The sequence below is a fragment of the Hirundo rustica genome, chromosome 3 (genome assembly GCF_015227805.2).
Source record: "Hirundo rustica isolate bHirRus1 chromosome 3, bHirRus1.pri.v3, whole genome shotgun sequence".
In the NCBI taxonomy this organism is placed as follows: domain Eukaryota; kingdom Metazoa; phylum Chordata; class Aves; order Passeriformes; family Hirundinidae; genus Hirundo; species Hirundo rustica.
In genome coordinates this window covers 12,011,408-12,029,306 of record NC_053452.1, presented here as the reverse complement: position 1 = coordinate 12,029,306, position 17,899 = coordinate 12,011,408, and the positions used below count along the sequence as shown (strand labels likewise).

At 48.0% G+C, this 17,899-nt stretch overlaps 3 protein-coding genes across 4 annotated transcripts; all 3 read left to right on the top strand.

Annotated features, from left to right (window-relative positions):
- Positions 1-5: 5 nt before the first annotated feature.
- On the top strand, positions 6-766 carry MTLN (mitoregulin). Its single transcript, XM_040058653.1, has one exon. The coding sequence runs from the start codon at positions 20-22 to the stop codon at positions 194-196; it is 177 nt and encodes a 58-aa protein (XP_039914587.1). The 5' UTR covers positions 6-19; the 3' UTR covers positions 197-766.
- Positions 767-2,034: 1,268 nt separating this feature from the next.
- On the top strand, positions 2,035-13,683 carry NPHP1 (nephrocystin 1). The gene is made up of 20 exons (XM_040060053.1): positions 2,035-2,103; positions 2,209-2,273; positions 2,972-3,032; positions 3,435-3,571; positions 3,905-4,100; positions 4,292-4,393; positions 4,875-4,966; positions 5,087-5,126; positions 5,422-5,506; positions 6,103-6,197; positions 6,481-6,609; positions 7,415-7,489; positions 7,757-7,867; positions 8,814-8,896; positions 9,790-9,866; positions 10,149-10,248; positions 10,356-10,468; positions 11,720-11,793; positions 11,898-11,942; positions 13,350-13,683. The coding sequence occupies exons 1-20, from the start codon at positions 2,035-2,037 to the stop codon at positions 13,626-13,628; spliced, it is 2,028 nt and encodes a 675-aa protein (XP_039915987.1). The 3' UTR covers positions 13,629-13,683.
- A 1,611-nt stretch (positions 13,684-15,294) lies between these two features.
- Positions 15,295-17,863, top strand: MALL (mal, T cell differentiation protein like). Of its 2 annotated transcripts, none has more exons than XM_040057739.2 (4): positions 15,295-15,446; positions 16,517-16,684; positions 16,899-17,027; positions 17,376-17,863. In XM_040057739.2, exons 1-4 carry the CDS (start codon positions 15,345-15,347, stop codon positions 17,436-17,438), a joined length of 462 nt encoding a protein of 153 aa, XP_039913673.1. In that variant the 5' UTR covers positions 15,295-15,344; the 3' UTR covers positions 17,439-17,863. The 2 variants fall into 2 exon arrangements, with proteins under 2 accessions (XP_039913673.1, XP_039913674.1); XM_040057740.2 differs by lacking the exon at positions 15,295-15,446 and adding an exon at positions 15,474-15,613.
- Positions 17,864-17,899: the final 36 nt, after the last annotated feature.

The following is a 17,899-nucleotide window of genomic DNA, read 5'->3' as shown; positions in this document are numbered from 1 at the left end:
GCTCGGGAGCGGGGCCGGGATGGTGCTGGAGGCGCTGCGGCCGCGGGTCGTGCGCTGGGCGCTGCTGGCCGCCTTCGCCGCCGGCGCGGTGGTGGGCTGGCAGGCGGGCCGGGCGCGCCGCCGCTTCCTGCGCTGGCGGCAGCGGTACCTCCAGCGCCGCCTCGCCGCCGCGCAGGAGAAGCTGGAAGCGGCCTGAGCGCCGGCAGCCGCAGCCGGGCGGCCCCCGGCCCTGGCAGCGGGCTCCGGGTGGCTCCTCCGGCGGCTTCGGTGGGCGCTGCCTGAGCCGCTGGAGACGGGTGAAGCGCCGCTGGGGAAGGACAGCGTCCCTGGGATGGCAGGGCTGCCGGCTGGACAGCATCCGTGGAACTGCAGTGCTGCCCGAGAAGACGGCATCCGTGGAACAGGACTTCTGCTCTTCACAAAGCAAGATCCCAAACTGTGTCAGACTAACCTAACAAAGAGCTGAGGATATGCGAGCAACGATCCCAGACCTGGAACGGACTGCTCAGGGAGGTTTGGAGTCCCCGTCCCTGGAGGTGTCCAAGGAACAACTGGACGTGGCACTCAGTGCTCTGGACCGGGTGACGAGGTGGGATCGGTCACGGGTTGCACTCGATGAGTTCGGAGATCTTTTCTAACCTCAGCGATTCCATGATTCTGGGATTTCCATATTTCACAGGGTTGTCTGCACTCGTCCAGCTCTAAGCCTGCTGCTCTGCCCTTGCCTGGAGGAAGCGCTGCCAACACAATAAATTAGCAAAAGTCATTGCCTGGTGTTCCTAGGTGTTTATTTCTTTAATAAATGTGAAAACGTGCCTTATGGGTACATGTAACGAGTCCCATTATGGGTGTGCGTGGGGACAGTTAAGTGGTGAAAGAGCTCATGCGTTGGCTGGGTGAACGAACAAGTGAAATAAAGGAGTCAGAATTCCTCCTGGCACTTTGGATAAGTGACTTATTAAAGAAATATGGCTATTGATCTAGTATCGATACCCAACTGTGACGGACAAAAACTCCCTAACAGTTTAAAGTTAGAAAGTGTATGTTTATTACGGCCGGGCAGTACGGGGGATAGTTCCCTAATTCGCACTGCGAAATTCACAGGTAATTACAAAGCCTTTTATTTACAAAAGTGTTGAATATCCAAAATACAATTACATATTCATACCCCTGTCACCTCCCATTCCTCGCTCTGTATGCTAATTGGCAAAAAAGGCTATTAAGCATGCGTACTTTGTTTCTTAAAATGAGTCGGGGGTCTATTTTGGGGAGGGGTCACCCAAAATGAGGAAGTAAGATGACTCTCCCTCGTTCTGGCCTTTCTGCCTTTTCAATGCATTCGTGACAAATGAATCCTTGTTAGAACTTACAGTTTCCTGTGTTCAATGGGTCCTTTAAGCAGGAAATGTGCAGCTATCTTATGCCCTATTTACCACATTTTGTTTTTCATTACAAGCACAGCTACACAAACATAAAGCTGACAAGCAATGAGTTACTAAATCTGGGATAGCTTATCTAAGATATGGCTTCTGTTAACCGCGAACAAAGCTCAGCAACTTCTTAACTTTCCTAAAAATCCTTAATTCTTTAAAATTAATGTCTCATAAGGAATTGTGAAGGTAGCTGTAGCAATTTTTTTTTCTTCCCATTGCTAGGGAGTTCCAGGAGGAGTGCTGGGGGATTCATTGCAGGCTGCTGGTTTTCAGAGGTATTACGGAGTTCTAAAATCTTCGGGGGAGAAAAAGCGCCGCCCAGAGAGCCCCTTAAGGCTTGGCCTTGGAGCTCTTTCCCGAACTTCACGATCCTGCCATCGGACTGGATGGCCTGCAGAGGTGCCTTCCAACCCCACCTATTCTGTGATCCCCCCACCGGGATCACGAACGGCCGCACCGCGTGTCCCAGCCGAGTCCCGCCGGCGCTGCCCGGCTCCCGGCGCTGCCCGGCTCCCGGCGCCCCGCGCTGCCGGCCGCGGGCGCGGCCCCGCCCCGGGCCCGTCATCCGGCGGCGCCGGGGCTGTCCCGTTGCTCGCTGGCGATGGCGGAGCGGCGGGCGCGGGGGCCGCTGCAGCGGGTGCAGCGCCGGAGCCGGGAGCTGCGGGCGCAGGTAGCGGGGCGGTACCGGGCCGGGTACCGGCGCGGTACCGGGGATGTGCCGGGGCCGGGGCCGAATCGGGTGTCCGGCCCCTGACCGCCCACGTCCCCGTTGCAGGTGGAGGCGCTGGTGGCGGAGAGCGCGGCTGCAGCCCTCGGGCAGCGGGAGGCCCTTTGGCTGAGGTGAGGGGCATCTCGACCCATCCCGAACTCCATCCCCGACCCCGTCCCTCCATCCCGCCGCCCGGGCGCTGTTCTCACCCTCCCCGCTCGTACCCTCAGCAGCGTTCGTTCTCTCTGTGCCTTTTCTCTCCGAATTGAACAGGTTTCTCCCGGCCCCTTCTCTCTCCGGTTTTCCAGACTGGCTGTTTCCCAGCCCTCTGGGGCTGAGTCTGGAGAAGGGAAGACTTAGAGGGGATCTCAGCAATCCATATAAATATCTCCAAGGCAGGTGTGAAAGGGGATGGTGCCGTTCTCTTTCCGCTGGTGCCCAACAACAGGATGAGGAGCAGTGGCCATAAATTAAAGCACAAGATCTACTTCAACGTGAGGAAGAATGAGGGCAGCAGGGAACTGGAAGAGCTGTCCAGGGAGGGTGTAGTCTCCTCTCTGGAGACATCCCAAACCCACTTGGATGCATTCCTGTGTCACCGCCTGATTTAGCAGAAAGTTTTTATGAGCAGTGGGGTTGGACTGAGTGAGCTCCAGAGGTCCATTCCAATCCCAGCTATTCTGAAATTCTGTCAAATGCTGCTGTTTGGGCTTGGAATTCTCAGCCTGAAGGGACACACAGCAGCGAGAATGACACTTTTCAGTCAGCAGCTGTGGTTTGGGTCAGAATTTTAGGAGAATACCATCTGCCTGTCTTGCTTTTAATGCAGATGTACACAGCTGAAGAAATTGGTGGAGGAGAATACAAATGCTCTTCATGCTTTGAAAAAAGTAAGTGTGGAGATTAATTTCTGGTTTTCTCCAAAATTCACCATGGAAAGTGTTTAAAGAAAATCAGTGTTCCATCTTAGATGCCTCAGGACAAGAGCAAGGCCCAGCACTGCACAATCTCTGCTTGTCATCTCTCCAATTTATATATCTTATATCCATGTATATAATTTTAAAACTCACTTTAATGCTTTATTTTACCCAAGTCCCAGGTAAAAACTTAACAGAGAATTTCACCTTGGCAGAGTGAAAGTGTAAGAGAATTGTCACTAAAGAGGGGTGGCAGCAGCCCAGGAAGGGGAAAGCTTGTAAGACATGTCTGGAAAACTTCATTAATAGAGGAACTTTGATTCTTTTATTGGGGAACTTTGATTCTTTGGGATTATTTGTTGGGTTCTCTGTCAGGCTGACGAGCCCGCGCCGGTGGGGAATTACAGCCAGAGGAAGGAAGAGGAAGAAAAGCTGTTGCTAAAACTCTCCCAGCAGCTGCAGAAACTCCTTCTTGTCTTGGATCAGGATAATGTTACAAAGAATTATCCAGGGTGAGTAGCTTAAACATACAAATGCAACCTGGTTTTTTAAAGGATCACTGGAATGGACCTTGAAAAATCATCATCTCACCCCCTCAATTAGCTGAAGAATAACAGAAGGATAAAAAAGTGCTCAGGAGAGAAGTCATTTATGCCTTGCTGGGTTTTTCTCAGGGTGCTGGATAATGGTTGGAGTATAAGATTCAGAGGAGTTTCTTCAGGATAGAGAGCGAAACACAGGAATGAAAATGCTGTATCTGAATAATGTCCTTGCAGAGGCTTGACAGCATTTCAAAAAGTTTGGTGGAAATGATACTAAAAAATAGTTTGATTTGTTTTGTGTAGGGATGAGGAACACCAGAAAGGTCCCCGTGCAGAAGAGGGAAATGAAGAAGAGGAGGAGAGTGAAGATGAAGAAAGCGAGGAGGAAGACACTGAAGAAGAAGAAGATGTGGAGAAGTTGTTGGATAATCCAAATGTTAGAGAATGTGTTGCTGTTGGAAACTTTGATGCTCAGCAGGAAGGGGATCTCACATTTGTGGTAAATATCTCTCTGTAAAGGGTTTTTACTGCACATCACTCTGAGTTAAGCAGTAACTATAATGAAGTCCTATGCTTTTGGGATTTAGCCAGTTGTTGGATTTGGGGGAGAAATTGGAATTAGGTCCTTTTTCATTTAAATATGTGAATTTTTTTTTTTTTTTGTCTCTGTCTCTTCCTGTGATGCCAAAGAAAGGTGAAATCCTGCTCATACATGACAAGAAGGCGGATGGCTGGTGGCTAGCTGAAAATTCCAAGGGGGAAAGAGGCCTCGTTCCCAGGACCTACCTTGCGGTTGGTGTGCTGCAACCTCTGTCCTGATCTCTGCTCTTTTATATAGATTAGTGATTATATATCTGCACAAAATGGGTCACAGTGCAGTGTGTTGTTTGGAAATAAAGCCAGTTATTTGGAAATAACCCCATGTTTTTATCCATGGGGATGGAGATATCCATCAAAAGCAGCATTTCTGTGCCTTGTGAAGTTGTGGCAGAGAAGTTTCTTGAATATAAAAGTCAGAATCTTTGTCACTAAAGGTCAACTCTGAAGACTCCAAGCCGCTGTGGGTTATTTTGGGGTTTTAATAATTTATCTGCAGTGGGAGTCCATGTAAATGTGGGACAATTTTCTGCATCACAAAGAGAAAATCTCCTTTTCTAAACGTACTTAATTTTTTCTAAACTTTTATTAACATGGGCTGTGGTTGGAGAAAGCATTTTTAAGACCAGAACTGGGAAGAAATCAGGCCCTTTTCCATTTTAAATGTGAATTCCAGGTTCCTAAGGAAGAGGAAGAAAGCCATGAGGAGTCAGAAGAGCACATAGAAGTGGTGGATGAAACAGCAGATGGAACTGAAATTAAAAAAAGGTGAATGGAATGTCTCAGATATGGTTATGAAACTGTTGCTATTTGAAAACAGAGCAATATTTAGTGGTTACATTTTTGTTCACATGAGGATTTACTATAAATCCCTTTATTTTCTTCCAGAACAGATTCCCACTGGAGTGCTGTCCGAGCCATCACAGAGGTAAGGTGCCCCTCTTACACTGCAGCTGCACCTGCCATAATCTTCATTATTTTGTAGACAATCTGTGGCTTTTCCCAAGCACTGTGTCTCATATCACAGATCATTGTTCTTAATCAGCATCTGTGTTTTGGGAGGTTTTGGTAGCAAGAAATGCCACAGAAATGCCTCAGGGGAGGCGACTGATATCCCAAGTTTCTGGTTCTAAACAGAGCTGTAAATCAGGATGAAATTTGCTGTTAAATAGCAGGAACAGTAATATCCTTTTTTCTTTTTTTTTCTTTTTTTTTTTAACTAGAATGACACTGTGGAGGTACTGACCACCACCGGGGCAGTTCCTGCAGGATTCCGTCCATCCATGCTTTCCCAGCTCTTGGAGGAAGGTAAGGATTTCTCCTGGCAGGATTCTCAGGTGTCTGTGGTGGCTTTCTCACCCTGGTCACCAGCCCGTTGGACCCCAATCCATATTGCTTAATTTTAGTTAATTGGGTAACTGGCTATATCTGGCCTATCAAATAATGTATAAAAGATTTTTTCCCTTAAATTTTAATTTATCAGTGTGAAATTCTGACAAATTTCTTCATGATTTTAAAGAGTTTCCTCTCTGGAAGTTCATTCCTGTTGACTGTGCAGGAAATTATGAGATTTTTTTTTTTTTTTTTTTTTTTTTTTTTTTTTTTTTTTTTTAAATCTTCCCTTTTTCTCAAAGGTTTTTTGTAGTCTCTTCACCAAATATATTAAGATACATCATGTTTTGTTAAGTTTTTCTGTTTAATCTCTTTTTAAAATTAAGTTATGGTGCTTTTGGAATTAAATACTTCAGAACACTCTCAAATAATAAACGGTGCTCATGGCAGATAATTCCATAGATTTGTTTAGTCAAATATTCAACTGGACGTGAATTTTGGGTGTTGTCCTTTTTGGCGCAATAAAGATCATTTGAAAAACAAAGAGTTTTTAAAGTTTCCTCTTGCTGTAGGTGAAGAGTTTCGAGCAAGTTACTATTTGCAGCCTGAGCTTACTCCATCCCAGCTGGCTTTCAAAGACTTAGTGTGGAACTCTGAGAGAAATACTGTAAGTATTGCTGCTAAGGAGGGCACCAACTTAATTTGCCTTCTTTCCTTTCGGCTAATGATTATGTCTTAATTTGCACCATTTGTGGAATATTTCTTCTGCTGGGACTTTCTGTCTGTCCCACTGAAACATCTTTGGGGCAGAGCTGAAGGCTTGTGAAGAAGTCCTGCTGTTACTGCTGCACTGGGTTTGTGGTTGGGAGAATCACCTCAGCCCAAAAACACAAAATGAGACCACGTGCAGACGGCCCTGTAGGTTTAATCCTCCTTCTGCTGTATTTCAGATCCATCCTAGACCCACCAGAGTGTCCCTGATTGTCACTTTATGCAGCTGCAAGATGATCCCTTTCCCTGGAACCGGCGTGCGGGTCCTCAGCCGGCATGTCCGCCTCTGCCTCTTTGACGGCAGCCGGGTAAAGAACGTGTCTACTTCCCAAAAAAGGACTGGAGGAGGTTTGGAACTTCCAGGATCCTTCAGGTTCTGGTTCCTCTCTGTCTCACTCAGAGACACACACCCACAACCTGCATCCCAAGCTGCTTAATTTATGCTCAGATGAGTCTGGTTTGAGCCCACTCACCCAGGAAATAGAACTGAATGATAAAACAGGCCGGACCGCATGGATGGGCCTGGCCAGGCAAGCTCACCCAGCCCTGCTTCCCACCCTTGGTACTCCACAGAGCACTTGATCCCTCCCTTTTTCTGCCTTTGGTTTCTCCCCCTCTGCTTTCCTCTCGTGGTAAATCAGGTGCAGCCCCAAAATATCCCTGAGCGAAGTGAGGTGAGCCAGGGAGCTGCTCCTGACTCGGGGTGACAGTCACACCCAGCCCTGGGGCTCAGGGCTGTGCTGGCTGGCCCTGGGAGGGGCTGGGGCGGGAGCTCCATTTCCCTGAGTCCCTAATTTCGGGTCCCCCACCTGCCATTGTGCCTCCTGGCTCCTTTGTGTTCCTTGAGTGTTTCCCGGGCTGATCTGTCTCCTGGGATGGGCCTGGGAGAACTGGGTCCGAGTCAGACTCCTCCACATGCCCTTGATTTTCTGTTCCTTTGTGTGTGTGCAGGGCAGCTTTTTATAAAAACATAATAACTGCTGATTATCCAGCAGTTTTCTTCCAGTTGTCTTTGATGTGTGCAGTGTTGGACCCATCTGGGATAACCCTGCATTTCCTGGAAGCAGCAGGGCTTTCCTGAAGAACTTGCCTTAGCTTTTTTCCCCACTTTAGGTGCTGAGTAACATTCACACAGTGAGAGCTACGTGGCTGCCTAAAAATCCTCAAACTTGGACCTTTTCTCCAAGGGTAGGTGACACAGCCACTGGCTTTTTACAGCTTCTTCGTTCCGTGTAAGTAACACGTTCCTTGGTGGCACAGCTGTGCTCCATGGAAAGACAATAAGAGGGACAAGGTTTTGACTGGAATTGGTTTTCTCCTCATTTTTATATGCAGTGGGATTGGGCCTGAGGTCTTGTGTTGAATGAGGGTTGTGCTTGATGACCTTTGAAAATCAAGATTTTTTTTTTTTATAGGTACATTAACTTCTTTTTTTCCTCCCTCTCTCTGTGTCAGGTGATGGGCATCTTACCCAGCTTGCTTGATGGTGACTCTTTTGTCAGGTCCAACTCCCTCTCTTCAGACATTGGGATATTGTTTGAGCTTGGCATCACCTACAGGTGCAATGTGAGTGTGGGGAGGTGCAGTGGAAATGGCTCCAAGTGCAGGTTTATAAAGGGAACCAGCTGTCCCCAGTTAGAGAATAGGACTGGAGAATATCCCTCTCTAGAGAACAGGATTAGAGAATGGGATTACCTGGGAGGAGCCTACTGGAAAGATGGAGAGAGACTTTTCACGAGGTCATGTAGTGATAGGACAAGGGGGAATGACTTCCCACTGTCAGAGAACAGGGATAGGTGGGATATTGGGAAGGAATTCTTCCTTCTGAGGGTGCTGAGGCCCTGGCACAGATTTCCAGAGAAGCTGTCCTGCCCCATCTCTGGAAGTGTCCAAGGCCGGGTTGGACAGGGCTTGAAGCATCCTGGGATAGTGGAAGGTGTCCCTGCCCACGGCAGGGGGTGGAACAAGATGATCCTTAAAATCCCTTCTGACCCAAACCATTCTGGGATTCTCTGATGGGAGAATATCCCAAATTAGAGAATAAAAGTCCCTCTGAGACTCATGGACTTGAGTGTCCCTGTACCAACACTGAAGTAAGTTGTGCCAAAGATCCCGTGCCATGGGATCACAGTGGACTAATTCTCTCTTCACTCCTGCAGATTTCCATCTCTGTGATTTATTTCAGACTATTTTCCTGTATGGTTTGTAAACTAAGGTTTTAACTGTAAAAAAAAGCAGCATGGACAGTGGTTTCCAGCTCCACTTTACACAGATAGAGCCTGTCCATCTGGGGTATGCTGCTGGAAAGCGCAACAGGTAGTAAGACAAGAGATAGTAAAGCCAGAAAAACTACTCTCAGAGAGGGTAGATTGTGATTTTTAAACACACAAGGGTAAAAGCGGAAAAGGGGGATAACTACAACAATTTTGATGTGGTTGCTGTTAATAATTGTGGTTCAGTCACTCATTCTGGGTCAGCTGCTCCAATAATTTACATTTCTCTTTTTTTCTAGCTAACAGGTGACAGAGGAGAGCTGAGCTGTGGCTGGGCCTTTCTGAAGCTTTTCACTTCCAGTGGGGTTCCTATTCCTTCCAAGTGAGTTTGTGGCCTTTTCCTGCTCTCCCTGTATTTACACATAGATGTACGTACATCTGCTTTAGACTAAGAGTAAAGCTCATCTTTCATACTTACACACTGCTGGGGCAAGGGGCATCCAGACCAGTCCTTTATGATTCTGGCTGTACTTTGCTGCATTATCCCTTTCCCATCTGAAGATTGGGAGACTGATTCCCAAGACCTGGAGTCAGATAGGAGTTGCTGTGAATGAATCTCTCACTACTCTTGGAGTGTGAGTTACATTTTGCAGCTGATTTACGATTAGTGGGTCCAGTCATCTGTAAGAATAATAAAGTGTATAAGTATTTTTATTTTATTAAATGTAGGAAAACTTTCTGCTTATTGACAGAAAAAATTCATTGTAGCTCAGACTTTCAAGACTCAGTTTTTACCAAATATTGTATATATATAGTATATATCTAGTGTATATGTATTCTGAATTTATCTGGGTTACGGTACAAAAAAAATACCACAGGACACCTCTACTGCTCTAGAAGTCTCTAAATCTCTTTTAAGTCTCATTTTTAAAATACTGTTCTGCTATTTCATGAATTAAGCATGGTATCACAGATTTAATTTCATGTTTGTTTCAGCAGTGACTTACTTTTGGCAGTACTGGGGTTACATTATTCTTTAACAAATTTTAAATATGGAAGATTAAAATTGTTGAAGCGATGATTCCCCAAAACCATTTCAGTGAAACAATTGCTACATTCCATACAAGAAAAATATTTGGGCTGTGGAAAAGAAACAATGTTGTTAATGGCTTTTAAAATAATTGACCTCCCAGTGCAATCAAATTTCAAAAATAGTTGAATTCCCAATACTTCAATTTTGAATTCCCAAGGCTTCAAATTTCTCTTTATTGACAGGATGTACGAGCTGGTCCTGAGTGGTGGAACTCCCTATGAGAGAGGCATTGAGGTTGACCCATCAATATCAAGGAGAGGTGTGGTTTCTTTTCAATATAATATAAACAAAATAATGTGATTAATGCTGCATCTCCTTGGACATGCACAGCTGTCCCCATAGCCTGGTTTGGGTTTGTGTATTCTACTTTTGCATGTATTTCATTATTTATCTGCTTTTGCCTTGGCTGCGGGGAGCTGGGTGGTGCCAGGTTAACTAAACTCGAAAGAGTTCTCAACCCACTGAAATGCCCATTTTTGTAATATAATTATTACTGTTGTTTCAAACTGACTGTTTGAACCTGGGGTGTTTATTCCTGCAGCGGGCTCTGGGGTTTTTCAGCAGTTTATGAGCCTCAGGAAACAGCCTGTGCTTCTGGTGAAAGTGAAGTCACCAAGTGTGCACTCAAAAGACATCCTGAAGTGAGTCCTTATACTTCCATAAAATGAAAAAGTATTCCAGATAGCCTAGAGAAATCTGCAGTGTTTGCAATAAACATCTCAGCTGCTGTCCCTTATTTTCCCAACAGTTTTCTCCCTGAAACATTAGTTGGGGGCATGTGCTACATCCATCTCCTAGTGTTTTATCGGCAGATCCTTGGAGATGCCCTCCTGAAGGACAGGATGAGCATGCAAAGCACAGGTGAGCACTGGAGAAAGATCAGGTTCTTCCAGGGAATGACTCTCTCTAGAGTCTCCCTTTGGTAAGAGATGCTTTTGGCACTCAGGCTAAGTTATCCTCCTTATTTTTGTCTTTTTAATTATTATTTACTTACTGACAGCAGGGAGAGATAGAAGTTGGAGAATTCTGGTTTTAGAACTCAGTGTCTTGCCCTGATTAATCAACAGAACTAACGATAGTTTATAGCCTTCTTCATTTTAAAATCGACTTGAAATAAGGAAAAATCACATTTCTTAAGTGCACTACATATGAATTTATATAGGTGAGAACTGCCACACTTACCTGATTTGATCTTCATAATTTAGGACAGTAGATCAGGCTGACAACCTCTCCTGGAGTCAAATTGCATCCCTTTGGGTTCAATGACTTCATTGAACATCTTTATCCCAGAAGCCGTTCTGGTAGCTGTGCAACTGAAGAGGATTTCTGTTATTTCAAAATCCATCATTACTTAAGGAATAGACATCTGAAGATGTCTGTTCTACTTCCCGGAAGTCATCAGTTGTGGATCTCTTACCTGAAATGTTTTGGCATTAGTAAATGCTTCATGTTTACCAAACTTCCCATCAGCTTCAAGGTGAAGAAACAAGGGTATATTCAATATTTGAAATCACACGATAAAGAAAACACCTCAGCCAAAATTCTGCTCTCTGTCACTTGGAAAGTCATCCAGTCTCAATAATTAAAGTAATGACAGGAGCAGAGTGATTTCTCATGGAAGTGACCCAAAAAGCACCGAGACAGCTGTGCAGTCAGGTGTCATGCCCCATCTACTTGGTCTCTGGTTCTCCTAAAATGCCACACCAGACATGCCAGGCCGAGGTAGAACCCAAGCGTGTTTATCCATAACATCCAAACCAAGCAGCACAACTGCAGCTGTGTATAAAAAGGACAGGTGCAGAAATGAGGGAAAACACCCCTGGCAGGTAAATTGGGAAGGACTCGTGTTTGCTGGCATTCCCAATGCACAGCACTGGGGTTTGTGTGTCTCCTCTCCTAGTTTAACTGTCTCCCAGCCACTGAGAATTGGCTGCAGTCAGAACAGGTTTTAGGCAGTTCTCCCACCTTCCCTGCTCTGGAGATCTGTTACAGCTCATTCTCCCTTTGGAATAATTGGACAGGAGGGGACACGCTGAATATCTGGATGTGCCAATACTTTGAAAACCATCCTGATTCATACTTAGTCTTGAATGTGTTTATTTTCTGTTTCAGACTTAATTTGTAATCCTGTTTTGGCAACTTTCCCTCAACTTCTGGATCAGCCAGACCTGATGGATGCACTTCGGGTATGTTACCTAGTCACGATTTCCAGGCAAACTTTGAGCATCTTTTGTCCTGGGAGAAGACAAAGTTCTGCACAGCCTTGGTCTGATTTTACATTTCATTTTAGAGTGCCTGGGCAGACAAAGAAAGAACATTGAAGCGAATTGAGAAGGTAACAAACTACAGATTTTTCTTTCCATATATTCAGGGTAATGGCAACTAGCTGCTCCCTGCCTGTGCAATTGCTGCTTAGCTTTTCTTCTCATTCTGTTTAGAAAATAGAGATATGTAAATGCAGTTCTTAACATTTTTCACCCAGATTTATAACAGTAAACCAGGAGCAGGAGGAAAATTAAATTAAATTGTAACTTTTTATTTCAGTGTTGTTAGGGGGGAACCTATTACAGGTTGGTACCCAGAGTGTGGCTCCCTGTCATGATGTGCTTCCAGTAGTTGGCTGGTAAAAGCTTCCCATGGATACAAAAGGGGCTGGTGTATGCCCACAAAATTATCTTGCCTCCTCCAAACTCTGAGCTTTAGTCCTCCCATAATCTGCCTGGGAAAAAGCTCCAAATTCCTCAGATCTCCCTACCCCAGACTGTTGTAGTCCCACATAGTCCCATGTAGTTTTGGCACATAGCTGGAGAACTGGTTGTCCCTGGGCTCACCCTCACCTTGTCATACCCCCCGGACAGATAGCACCTGCAGGCAACTGAATGAGAAAGCCATCAGCTCTCAATCCTGGATTTCCTGGGAGCAGCAGTGGGATTTCATTCCCTCTGCATGCTCCTGAACTGATACACAAGGATGGCTCCCCGTTTATGCAGAGCAAACACCCGCTGAGTCAGAGCGGCTTTTTCAGGGCCATTCATCCAAAAGGAAAGCAGATCTGCTCACGAAATTGGCAACTCCCCGGGATCCCAGAACCATCCAGTTCTACCTGATTGCCATGTGCCACTCCCACGGGAGGATTGCTGCCTGCTGAATGCGCATCCCTTGCGTGGCTCTGTGAGGCCGAGCCGTAAAATGCTTCCTGTGAGGCACAGTGCCCCTGGGGCTGGGACACTCTGGACTTGGATCTTTCCCATGTGCTTGATAATTGACCAGCCTGATCCTTTGTCTCTGAGTTTTCCAAACTGATCTTTACAGGGGAGCACACAGGTCACACCGTGCACAAAGAGTGGGACAACAGTGCCCAAGGGCAGCATCACCTCTGCGTCCAAGGAGTGGGATCAGAGCCACGCTCCGCCTAGGACAGCAGGGAAATGAGAAGAGTTTGGGCTTCCAGGGCAGGGAGGATGTGGCACAGCTTTTAAGAAATACAAATACCCCACACCAAAGGATTCTCACTGCCTGTAGTTTGTGGGAAGGCTGGCAGAGTTCAGGGTGCAGGTTTGTTGATATGCTGGAGGCTTATCTGAGATAACGGATGTGTGTTTAGGAAGGTCAAATCTCTTCCCGTTGTTTTTCTGGGAACTGGGAGTGAGTTGTTTGGGTTTTTTCCCGTGTACAATACTTTGGAAAAGTGCTTGGCAACACGTGTTTGCACTGAAGTATTTTCAAACACTCTTCTCTGCAGAGAGATCAAGAATTCTTGAAGTCTGCATTTGTCCTGGTGTACCACGACTCTGTGTTCCCTCTGCTCTGCTCCACGTTCCTCCCCAGCTACAAATGGGCTGAGGAAGAGGTGGAATTGTCTCGCTGGAAAGTGATCCATGACTTCCTGAGAAGGAGCCAGGAGAACGACGGTGCACTGGAGTACCTGCTGTCATCAGAAAATGTCCACAGAGCCTTTGATATCTCAGAGCTGGCCTATGATTTCTTAGGAGAAGTGAGTGAAAACAATCCTGGACAATGAACAATTCAGGCTCTCTAAGGACATGGTAACAATAAAATTAAATTCTTACCAAAAAGATTGTGTAGGATCTGAATTGCAATGGATATTTTAGCATTTATTTTATCTGTTTATCTACTGGAAATTGTATTTTAAATTTGTAACTTTGCAGTGTTAAACAAGGCTCTGGTTGCCTGTTACTACCTGTTGTGGCCATGTCAGGTGCCATATTTTGCCAAAGCTCAGGTAGCCCTTTTCTCCTCTCATGCAGCTTCCAATTAATTTCCAGTGTTGTTTTAATCGGGTGAACAAAAGGCTCTTTGTCCCAGTCCCCCAGCAGGCTGGGAGCAGGGAAGGGAAAGAGCAGCAATCTTTAAGAATGCTGCTGAGCAAGGGCAGCCAGCTTAGGGGAAGAGCCCTCTCTTGCCCTGCCAGTGACCAGCAAGTTGCTCTGTTTTCAGACTGCCTGTTCTTCTCCCCCACTCAGGAGCGGGCTGGGTTACTCCCAGGAATGTTCCTGACCCAATACAAATAACAGCTGGTGGGAATCCTGAGAATGCTGCATTTCCCCAGGATTATTTCCTCTGCTGACCCCTGAGCGCCTTGGGACCACAGGCTCTGTGTGCTGCCCACTCCCAGGGAGTAGTGATTAATCCACTTTCTCTTTAGTGCTGGAGCATCTGGATGCTTCCTGCAGGGCGCTGGGACATTGCCGCCTCATCACACATGGATTTAAGCAGAGGCCAGGCTCAGTTATGTCTGGTGAGATTTAAAACAAGATTTTTGAAAGCCTCCACTGCATGGAGCAAAAAAACAGCTCCCACTGGAGCATCTGTAAACTGGAGCCTCCAGAAATACCACAGAACACTTCCCTCAGCTAAGGAAGGGCCCAGACAAGAGACATTGATCTTTGCTCTGTGTTGTGCAAGAGCTTGGCATAGAAGCTGAGTTCCTGGGGCATCATCTGTCTTGCCTAGCAGAGCTGGGATATCTCACTGGGACAGTGTCCTCCACCTGCTGTAGCCCATTGCCTGTGTTAATGGGATCATTCTGTCCTCTCTGGGCCACCAGGCAGAAGTGCCATCCCCAGCATTTCATCCCACCCCTTATAATGGGAGCTCTGGTGCCAGGTGGAGTGCACTGGATGAGACAGCAAGTGCTTCCCGAATTCAAAACGCATTTGCCAGGAGGCAGAAATTCCTGTAGCTCTCCTTCAAACCTTATTGGGCACTTGGGAGCGTATTGCCAAACCCTCCTGGTGTGTTTGTAAAATTTACCTGCTAGTTTCTGAAGGCTGGACGTGCCTGGAGGGTGTGGAAGGGGTCTGACGTGACCACGGGGCAGAAACCTGAACAGAAAGGGGAGGAGGCAACAACAGTGGAAGCAGAAATATTTCAGGCTTGGAAGCGTGCCAAGGACAACTGTTTGCAGGAAACATTTCTGTCCCGGCAAGGTGTAGGAAGTCTTTTTTTCCTTTCCCCTCCAGTTAATGACCTCGCATTGGCGCCTAGTGGGGTCGGGGTCCCGCTCTGTCCCATCGCGGCCGGCAGTGGGATGCACAAAGCCGCCGCGGTCTCTGGCGGTGCCAGGGGCTCGTCGGGCCGGGGCAGCGGCGCGGTGCCAGCCCGGGCCGGTTCCTGTGTTACGTCCCGCGGGCGTGTCCCTTAAATCCCGCACGGGAGCGGCGCGGGGCAGGCGAGTGCCAGCGGAGCCGAGCGGAGCGCTGTCAGCCGAGGAGCGATGGCCTCGGTGGGACCCTCCGCAACATCCACGCAGCCCGCCCTGCCCTCCGGACCCGCCGTCTTCAAAACCATCCCCTACGCCTTCATCCTGCCGGAGATCGTGAGTATGCCTCGCTCCGCTGCATGCTCACGGCACCCGCTCCTGGCTTAAAATCCCCCGAAACCATCCCGAAGGCGACATTACTGGGAAGTGACATCTTGTCTTTGAGCTTATGCTGAATGCACAAAGTATTCCTGATGGGTTTTCAGGAACGGCTTGAGGACGAGGTACACTCGGCTCCATCACAGCCTGTGTGAGGGTCACTGGCTGCCCTGGGGCTGGGAGAGGCTGAAGAGTTGCTGGCTCGTCCAGGGCAGACGAGCAGCTCTCGTTATCGTGAAGCAGCTCTTGTTAGGTAGAAATGGCTTGAAAATCAAGGGAATTTTGCTCTCCGTATCAAGTTGTTCCAGGGGTTGAAGGCAATTGGGCGTCTTGTAATTTGTGACATTCCATGATTCTTTCAATTGCTTCTGGGTCCAGAGGGCATTCGGTGGGACCGGCCAAGATAGCAGCTGGTGTACTTTGTCATGGCTCACAGGGCTGGCAGCCCACACACCCCGTGCTCCACAGGCACAATCCCTGCCTGTGGCAGTGGGCTCAGCTCCTTGCTACAATTCCAGGGGTTTCACCCACCGCAGCTGGGAGGGCACAGGCTGGCACAGGCTCATCCTGATAACCCCGTGTACTTTTTGTGCTCAGTAAATATTTTGGGTGGATCCAGAGCATGCAACTCGCTTCAAGCTGATGCGTGGAGCCGAGAGGAGACTTCCTCATGCTGTGATTCCAAGCCCCGGAGATTAACGAGCGGGCAGGGCTGGGCTGAGGCAGCCATTCACTTTTCCCAGATAAAAGCACATTTTCTGGCTTCACCAAATCCCTTGGGGTGAGACATTTCCTTGTGTGGAAGGCGGCAGCAAACCCTTGCCTTTTGTGTGAACACTCATTTCCCATGAGCGTTCAGGGAAACTGGTGCCAGCTTGCTTGTTGTCTCACCGGGATGCTCTGGGAAAGATGCAGGGGTTCCGCTGGCTGCTGTGACCAGCCCAAGAGGGAGGCCAGGAGGGAATTGGGAAGGAAAAGAGCTTTTCCTCATCCCACACTCATCAGAGGCGCCTCTTTGTCCCTGGCAGCTCTGCGGGACCTGGGTGTGGATCCTCGTCGCTGCTACCTCCGTCTCCTTGCCGCTGCTTCAGGGATGGGTGATGTACGTGTCCCTCACCTCCTGCCTCATCTCCCTGCTGCTCCTCTTAAGCTACATCCTCGGCTTCCACAGGAACAGCGAGAACTGGAAAGTGCTGGTAAGGAGGAGATGGAACACGGGCAGATGTTGGCAGCAGCAATGTGGGCGCAGGACCACCATGGCTGGTGACCCACCAACCCTTTCCTTCTTTTGCTTTGACTAGAAAGTCCAGGGGAGCTCTGATGTGAAACGGCTGCCTGGGAGGGTTCGGTCCCAGCCCTGTCCAGGCACATGTCCCCCTCTGGGGCACTCACAGGTGCCTTCTTTTACAGGACAGCTTGTACCATGGCGCGACGGCCATTCTGTACATGAGCGCCGCTGTCCTGCAGGCCAACGCAACCATCAACTCTGAGTTCGGCACCAATGCGCCGCTCAACTACCAACTCAACTGCGCCGCATCGGTGAGTCCAGAGCACCCTGCCAGCCTGCAGAACACACAGTTCTGCAGCCTGGGAGAGGCAGCAGCACGGGCCAAAGCCACAGCAGAGCCACCCCAAGCCCCACAGTGTCACACTGGGCAGAGCTTCAGCTCCTCACCTCTGTGGGTCACGCGGCTAACGCTGGCTTCTCAGGGTCCACCAGTTCACGGACAGCCTGACGTGGCTGGAACCTGGGAAAGGCTGAGGCTTTGCCTCTCCTTTGAGGCTGGAGAGAGCTCTAGGCTGCGAGACTTCCGCAGGCTGAGAGCACTGGGAGAAGATGGGGTTTGACTCTGCCAGCTGACCCTCCCTCTTCTTTGTCTTGTGCAGTTCTTTGCCTTCCTCACGACCTTCCTGTACATCCTCCATGCCTTCAGCATCTACTACCAGTGATCCTGGCAGCACCAGATTCACTTTTGCAAGATGATGTGGTTCCCCAGTGTGAAAGACCCTGCTGTCTTCCCAAGATGTCCCTGCCCCAGCCCTGTCACCAGGCCTCAGGAGCAGCAAGTCCTTTTGCACTTCATCACAGGAGGGATTTTGCTGGCACACTGTTGGTGTGCCTGCGGGACATTTCCTGCCTTGCCTGGGGGTTACACAAGGGGAGCGACTGGGCGCAGGCCCCAAGCCTCCAATTCTGATATTCTGCCAAATACTGACACCAAGGGAAGTGGAAAAAAAAAAAAAAAAAAAAATCGCTGTTTCGCTGTTCCTTCAGCAAACAATCTCCTTTCTTACGTTATTTGCCTTTCCCTGGTTCAGCTCCATCCCTCCCCAACACAAATTCATAACAATGATACAAGATCACGTTCCTTGACTTTCAGATGGTTTCATTTGGTAAATGCCGTATTTGG

What these genes read in the sequence shown, in the direction of transcription:
- NPHP1 (XM_040060053.1), top strand. Translation starts at nt 2,035, where the DNA reads ATGGCGGAGCGGCGGGCGCGGGGGCCGCTGCAGCGGGTGCAGCGCCGG. An exon ending in GCCTCTTTGACGGCAGCCGG is followed by an intron (nt 6,610 to 7,414) that starts GTAAAGAACGTG and finishes TCCCCACTTTAG; the next exon opens with GTGCTGAGTAACATTCACAC. An exon ending in GGGGTTCCTATTCCTTCCAA is followed by an intron (nt 8,897 to 9,789) that starts GTGAGTTTGTGG and finishes CTTTATTGACAG; the next exon opens with GATGTACGAGCTGGTCCTGA.
- MTLN (XM_040058653.1), top strand. Translation starts at nt 20, where the DNA reads ATGGTGCTGGAGGCGCTGCGGCCGCGGGTCGTGCGCTGGGCGCTGCTG.
- MALL (XM_040057739.2), top strand. Translation starts at nt 15,345, where the DNA reads ATGGCCTCGGTGGGACCCTCCGCAACATCCACGCAGCCCGCCCTGCCC. An exon ending in CCTTCATCCTGCCGGAGATC is followed by an intron (nt 15,447 to 16,516) that starts GTGAGTATGCCT and finishes TGTCCCTGGCAG; the next exon opens with CTCTGCGGGACCTGGGTGTG. An exon ending in AACTCAACTGCGCCGCATCG is followed by an intron (nt 17,028 to 17,375) that starts GTGAGTCCAGAG and finishes TGTCTTGTGCAG; the next exon opens with TTCTTTGCCTTCCTCACGAC.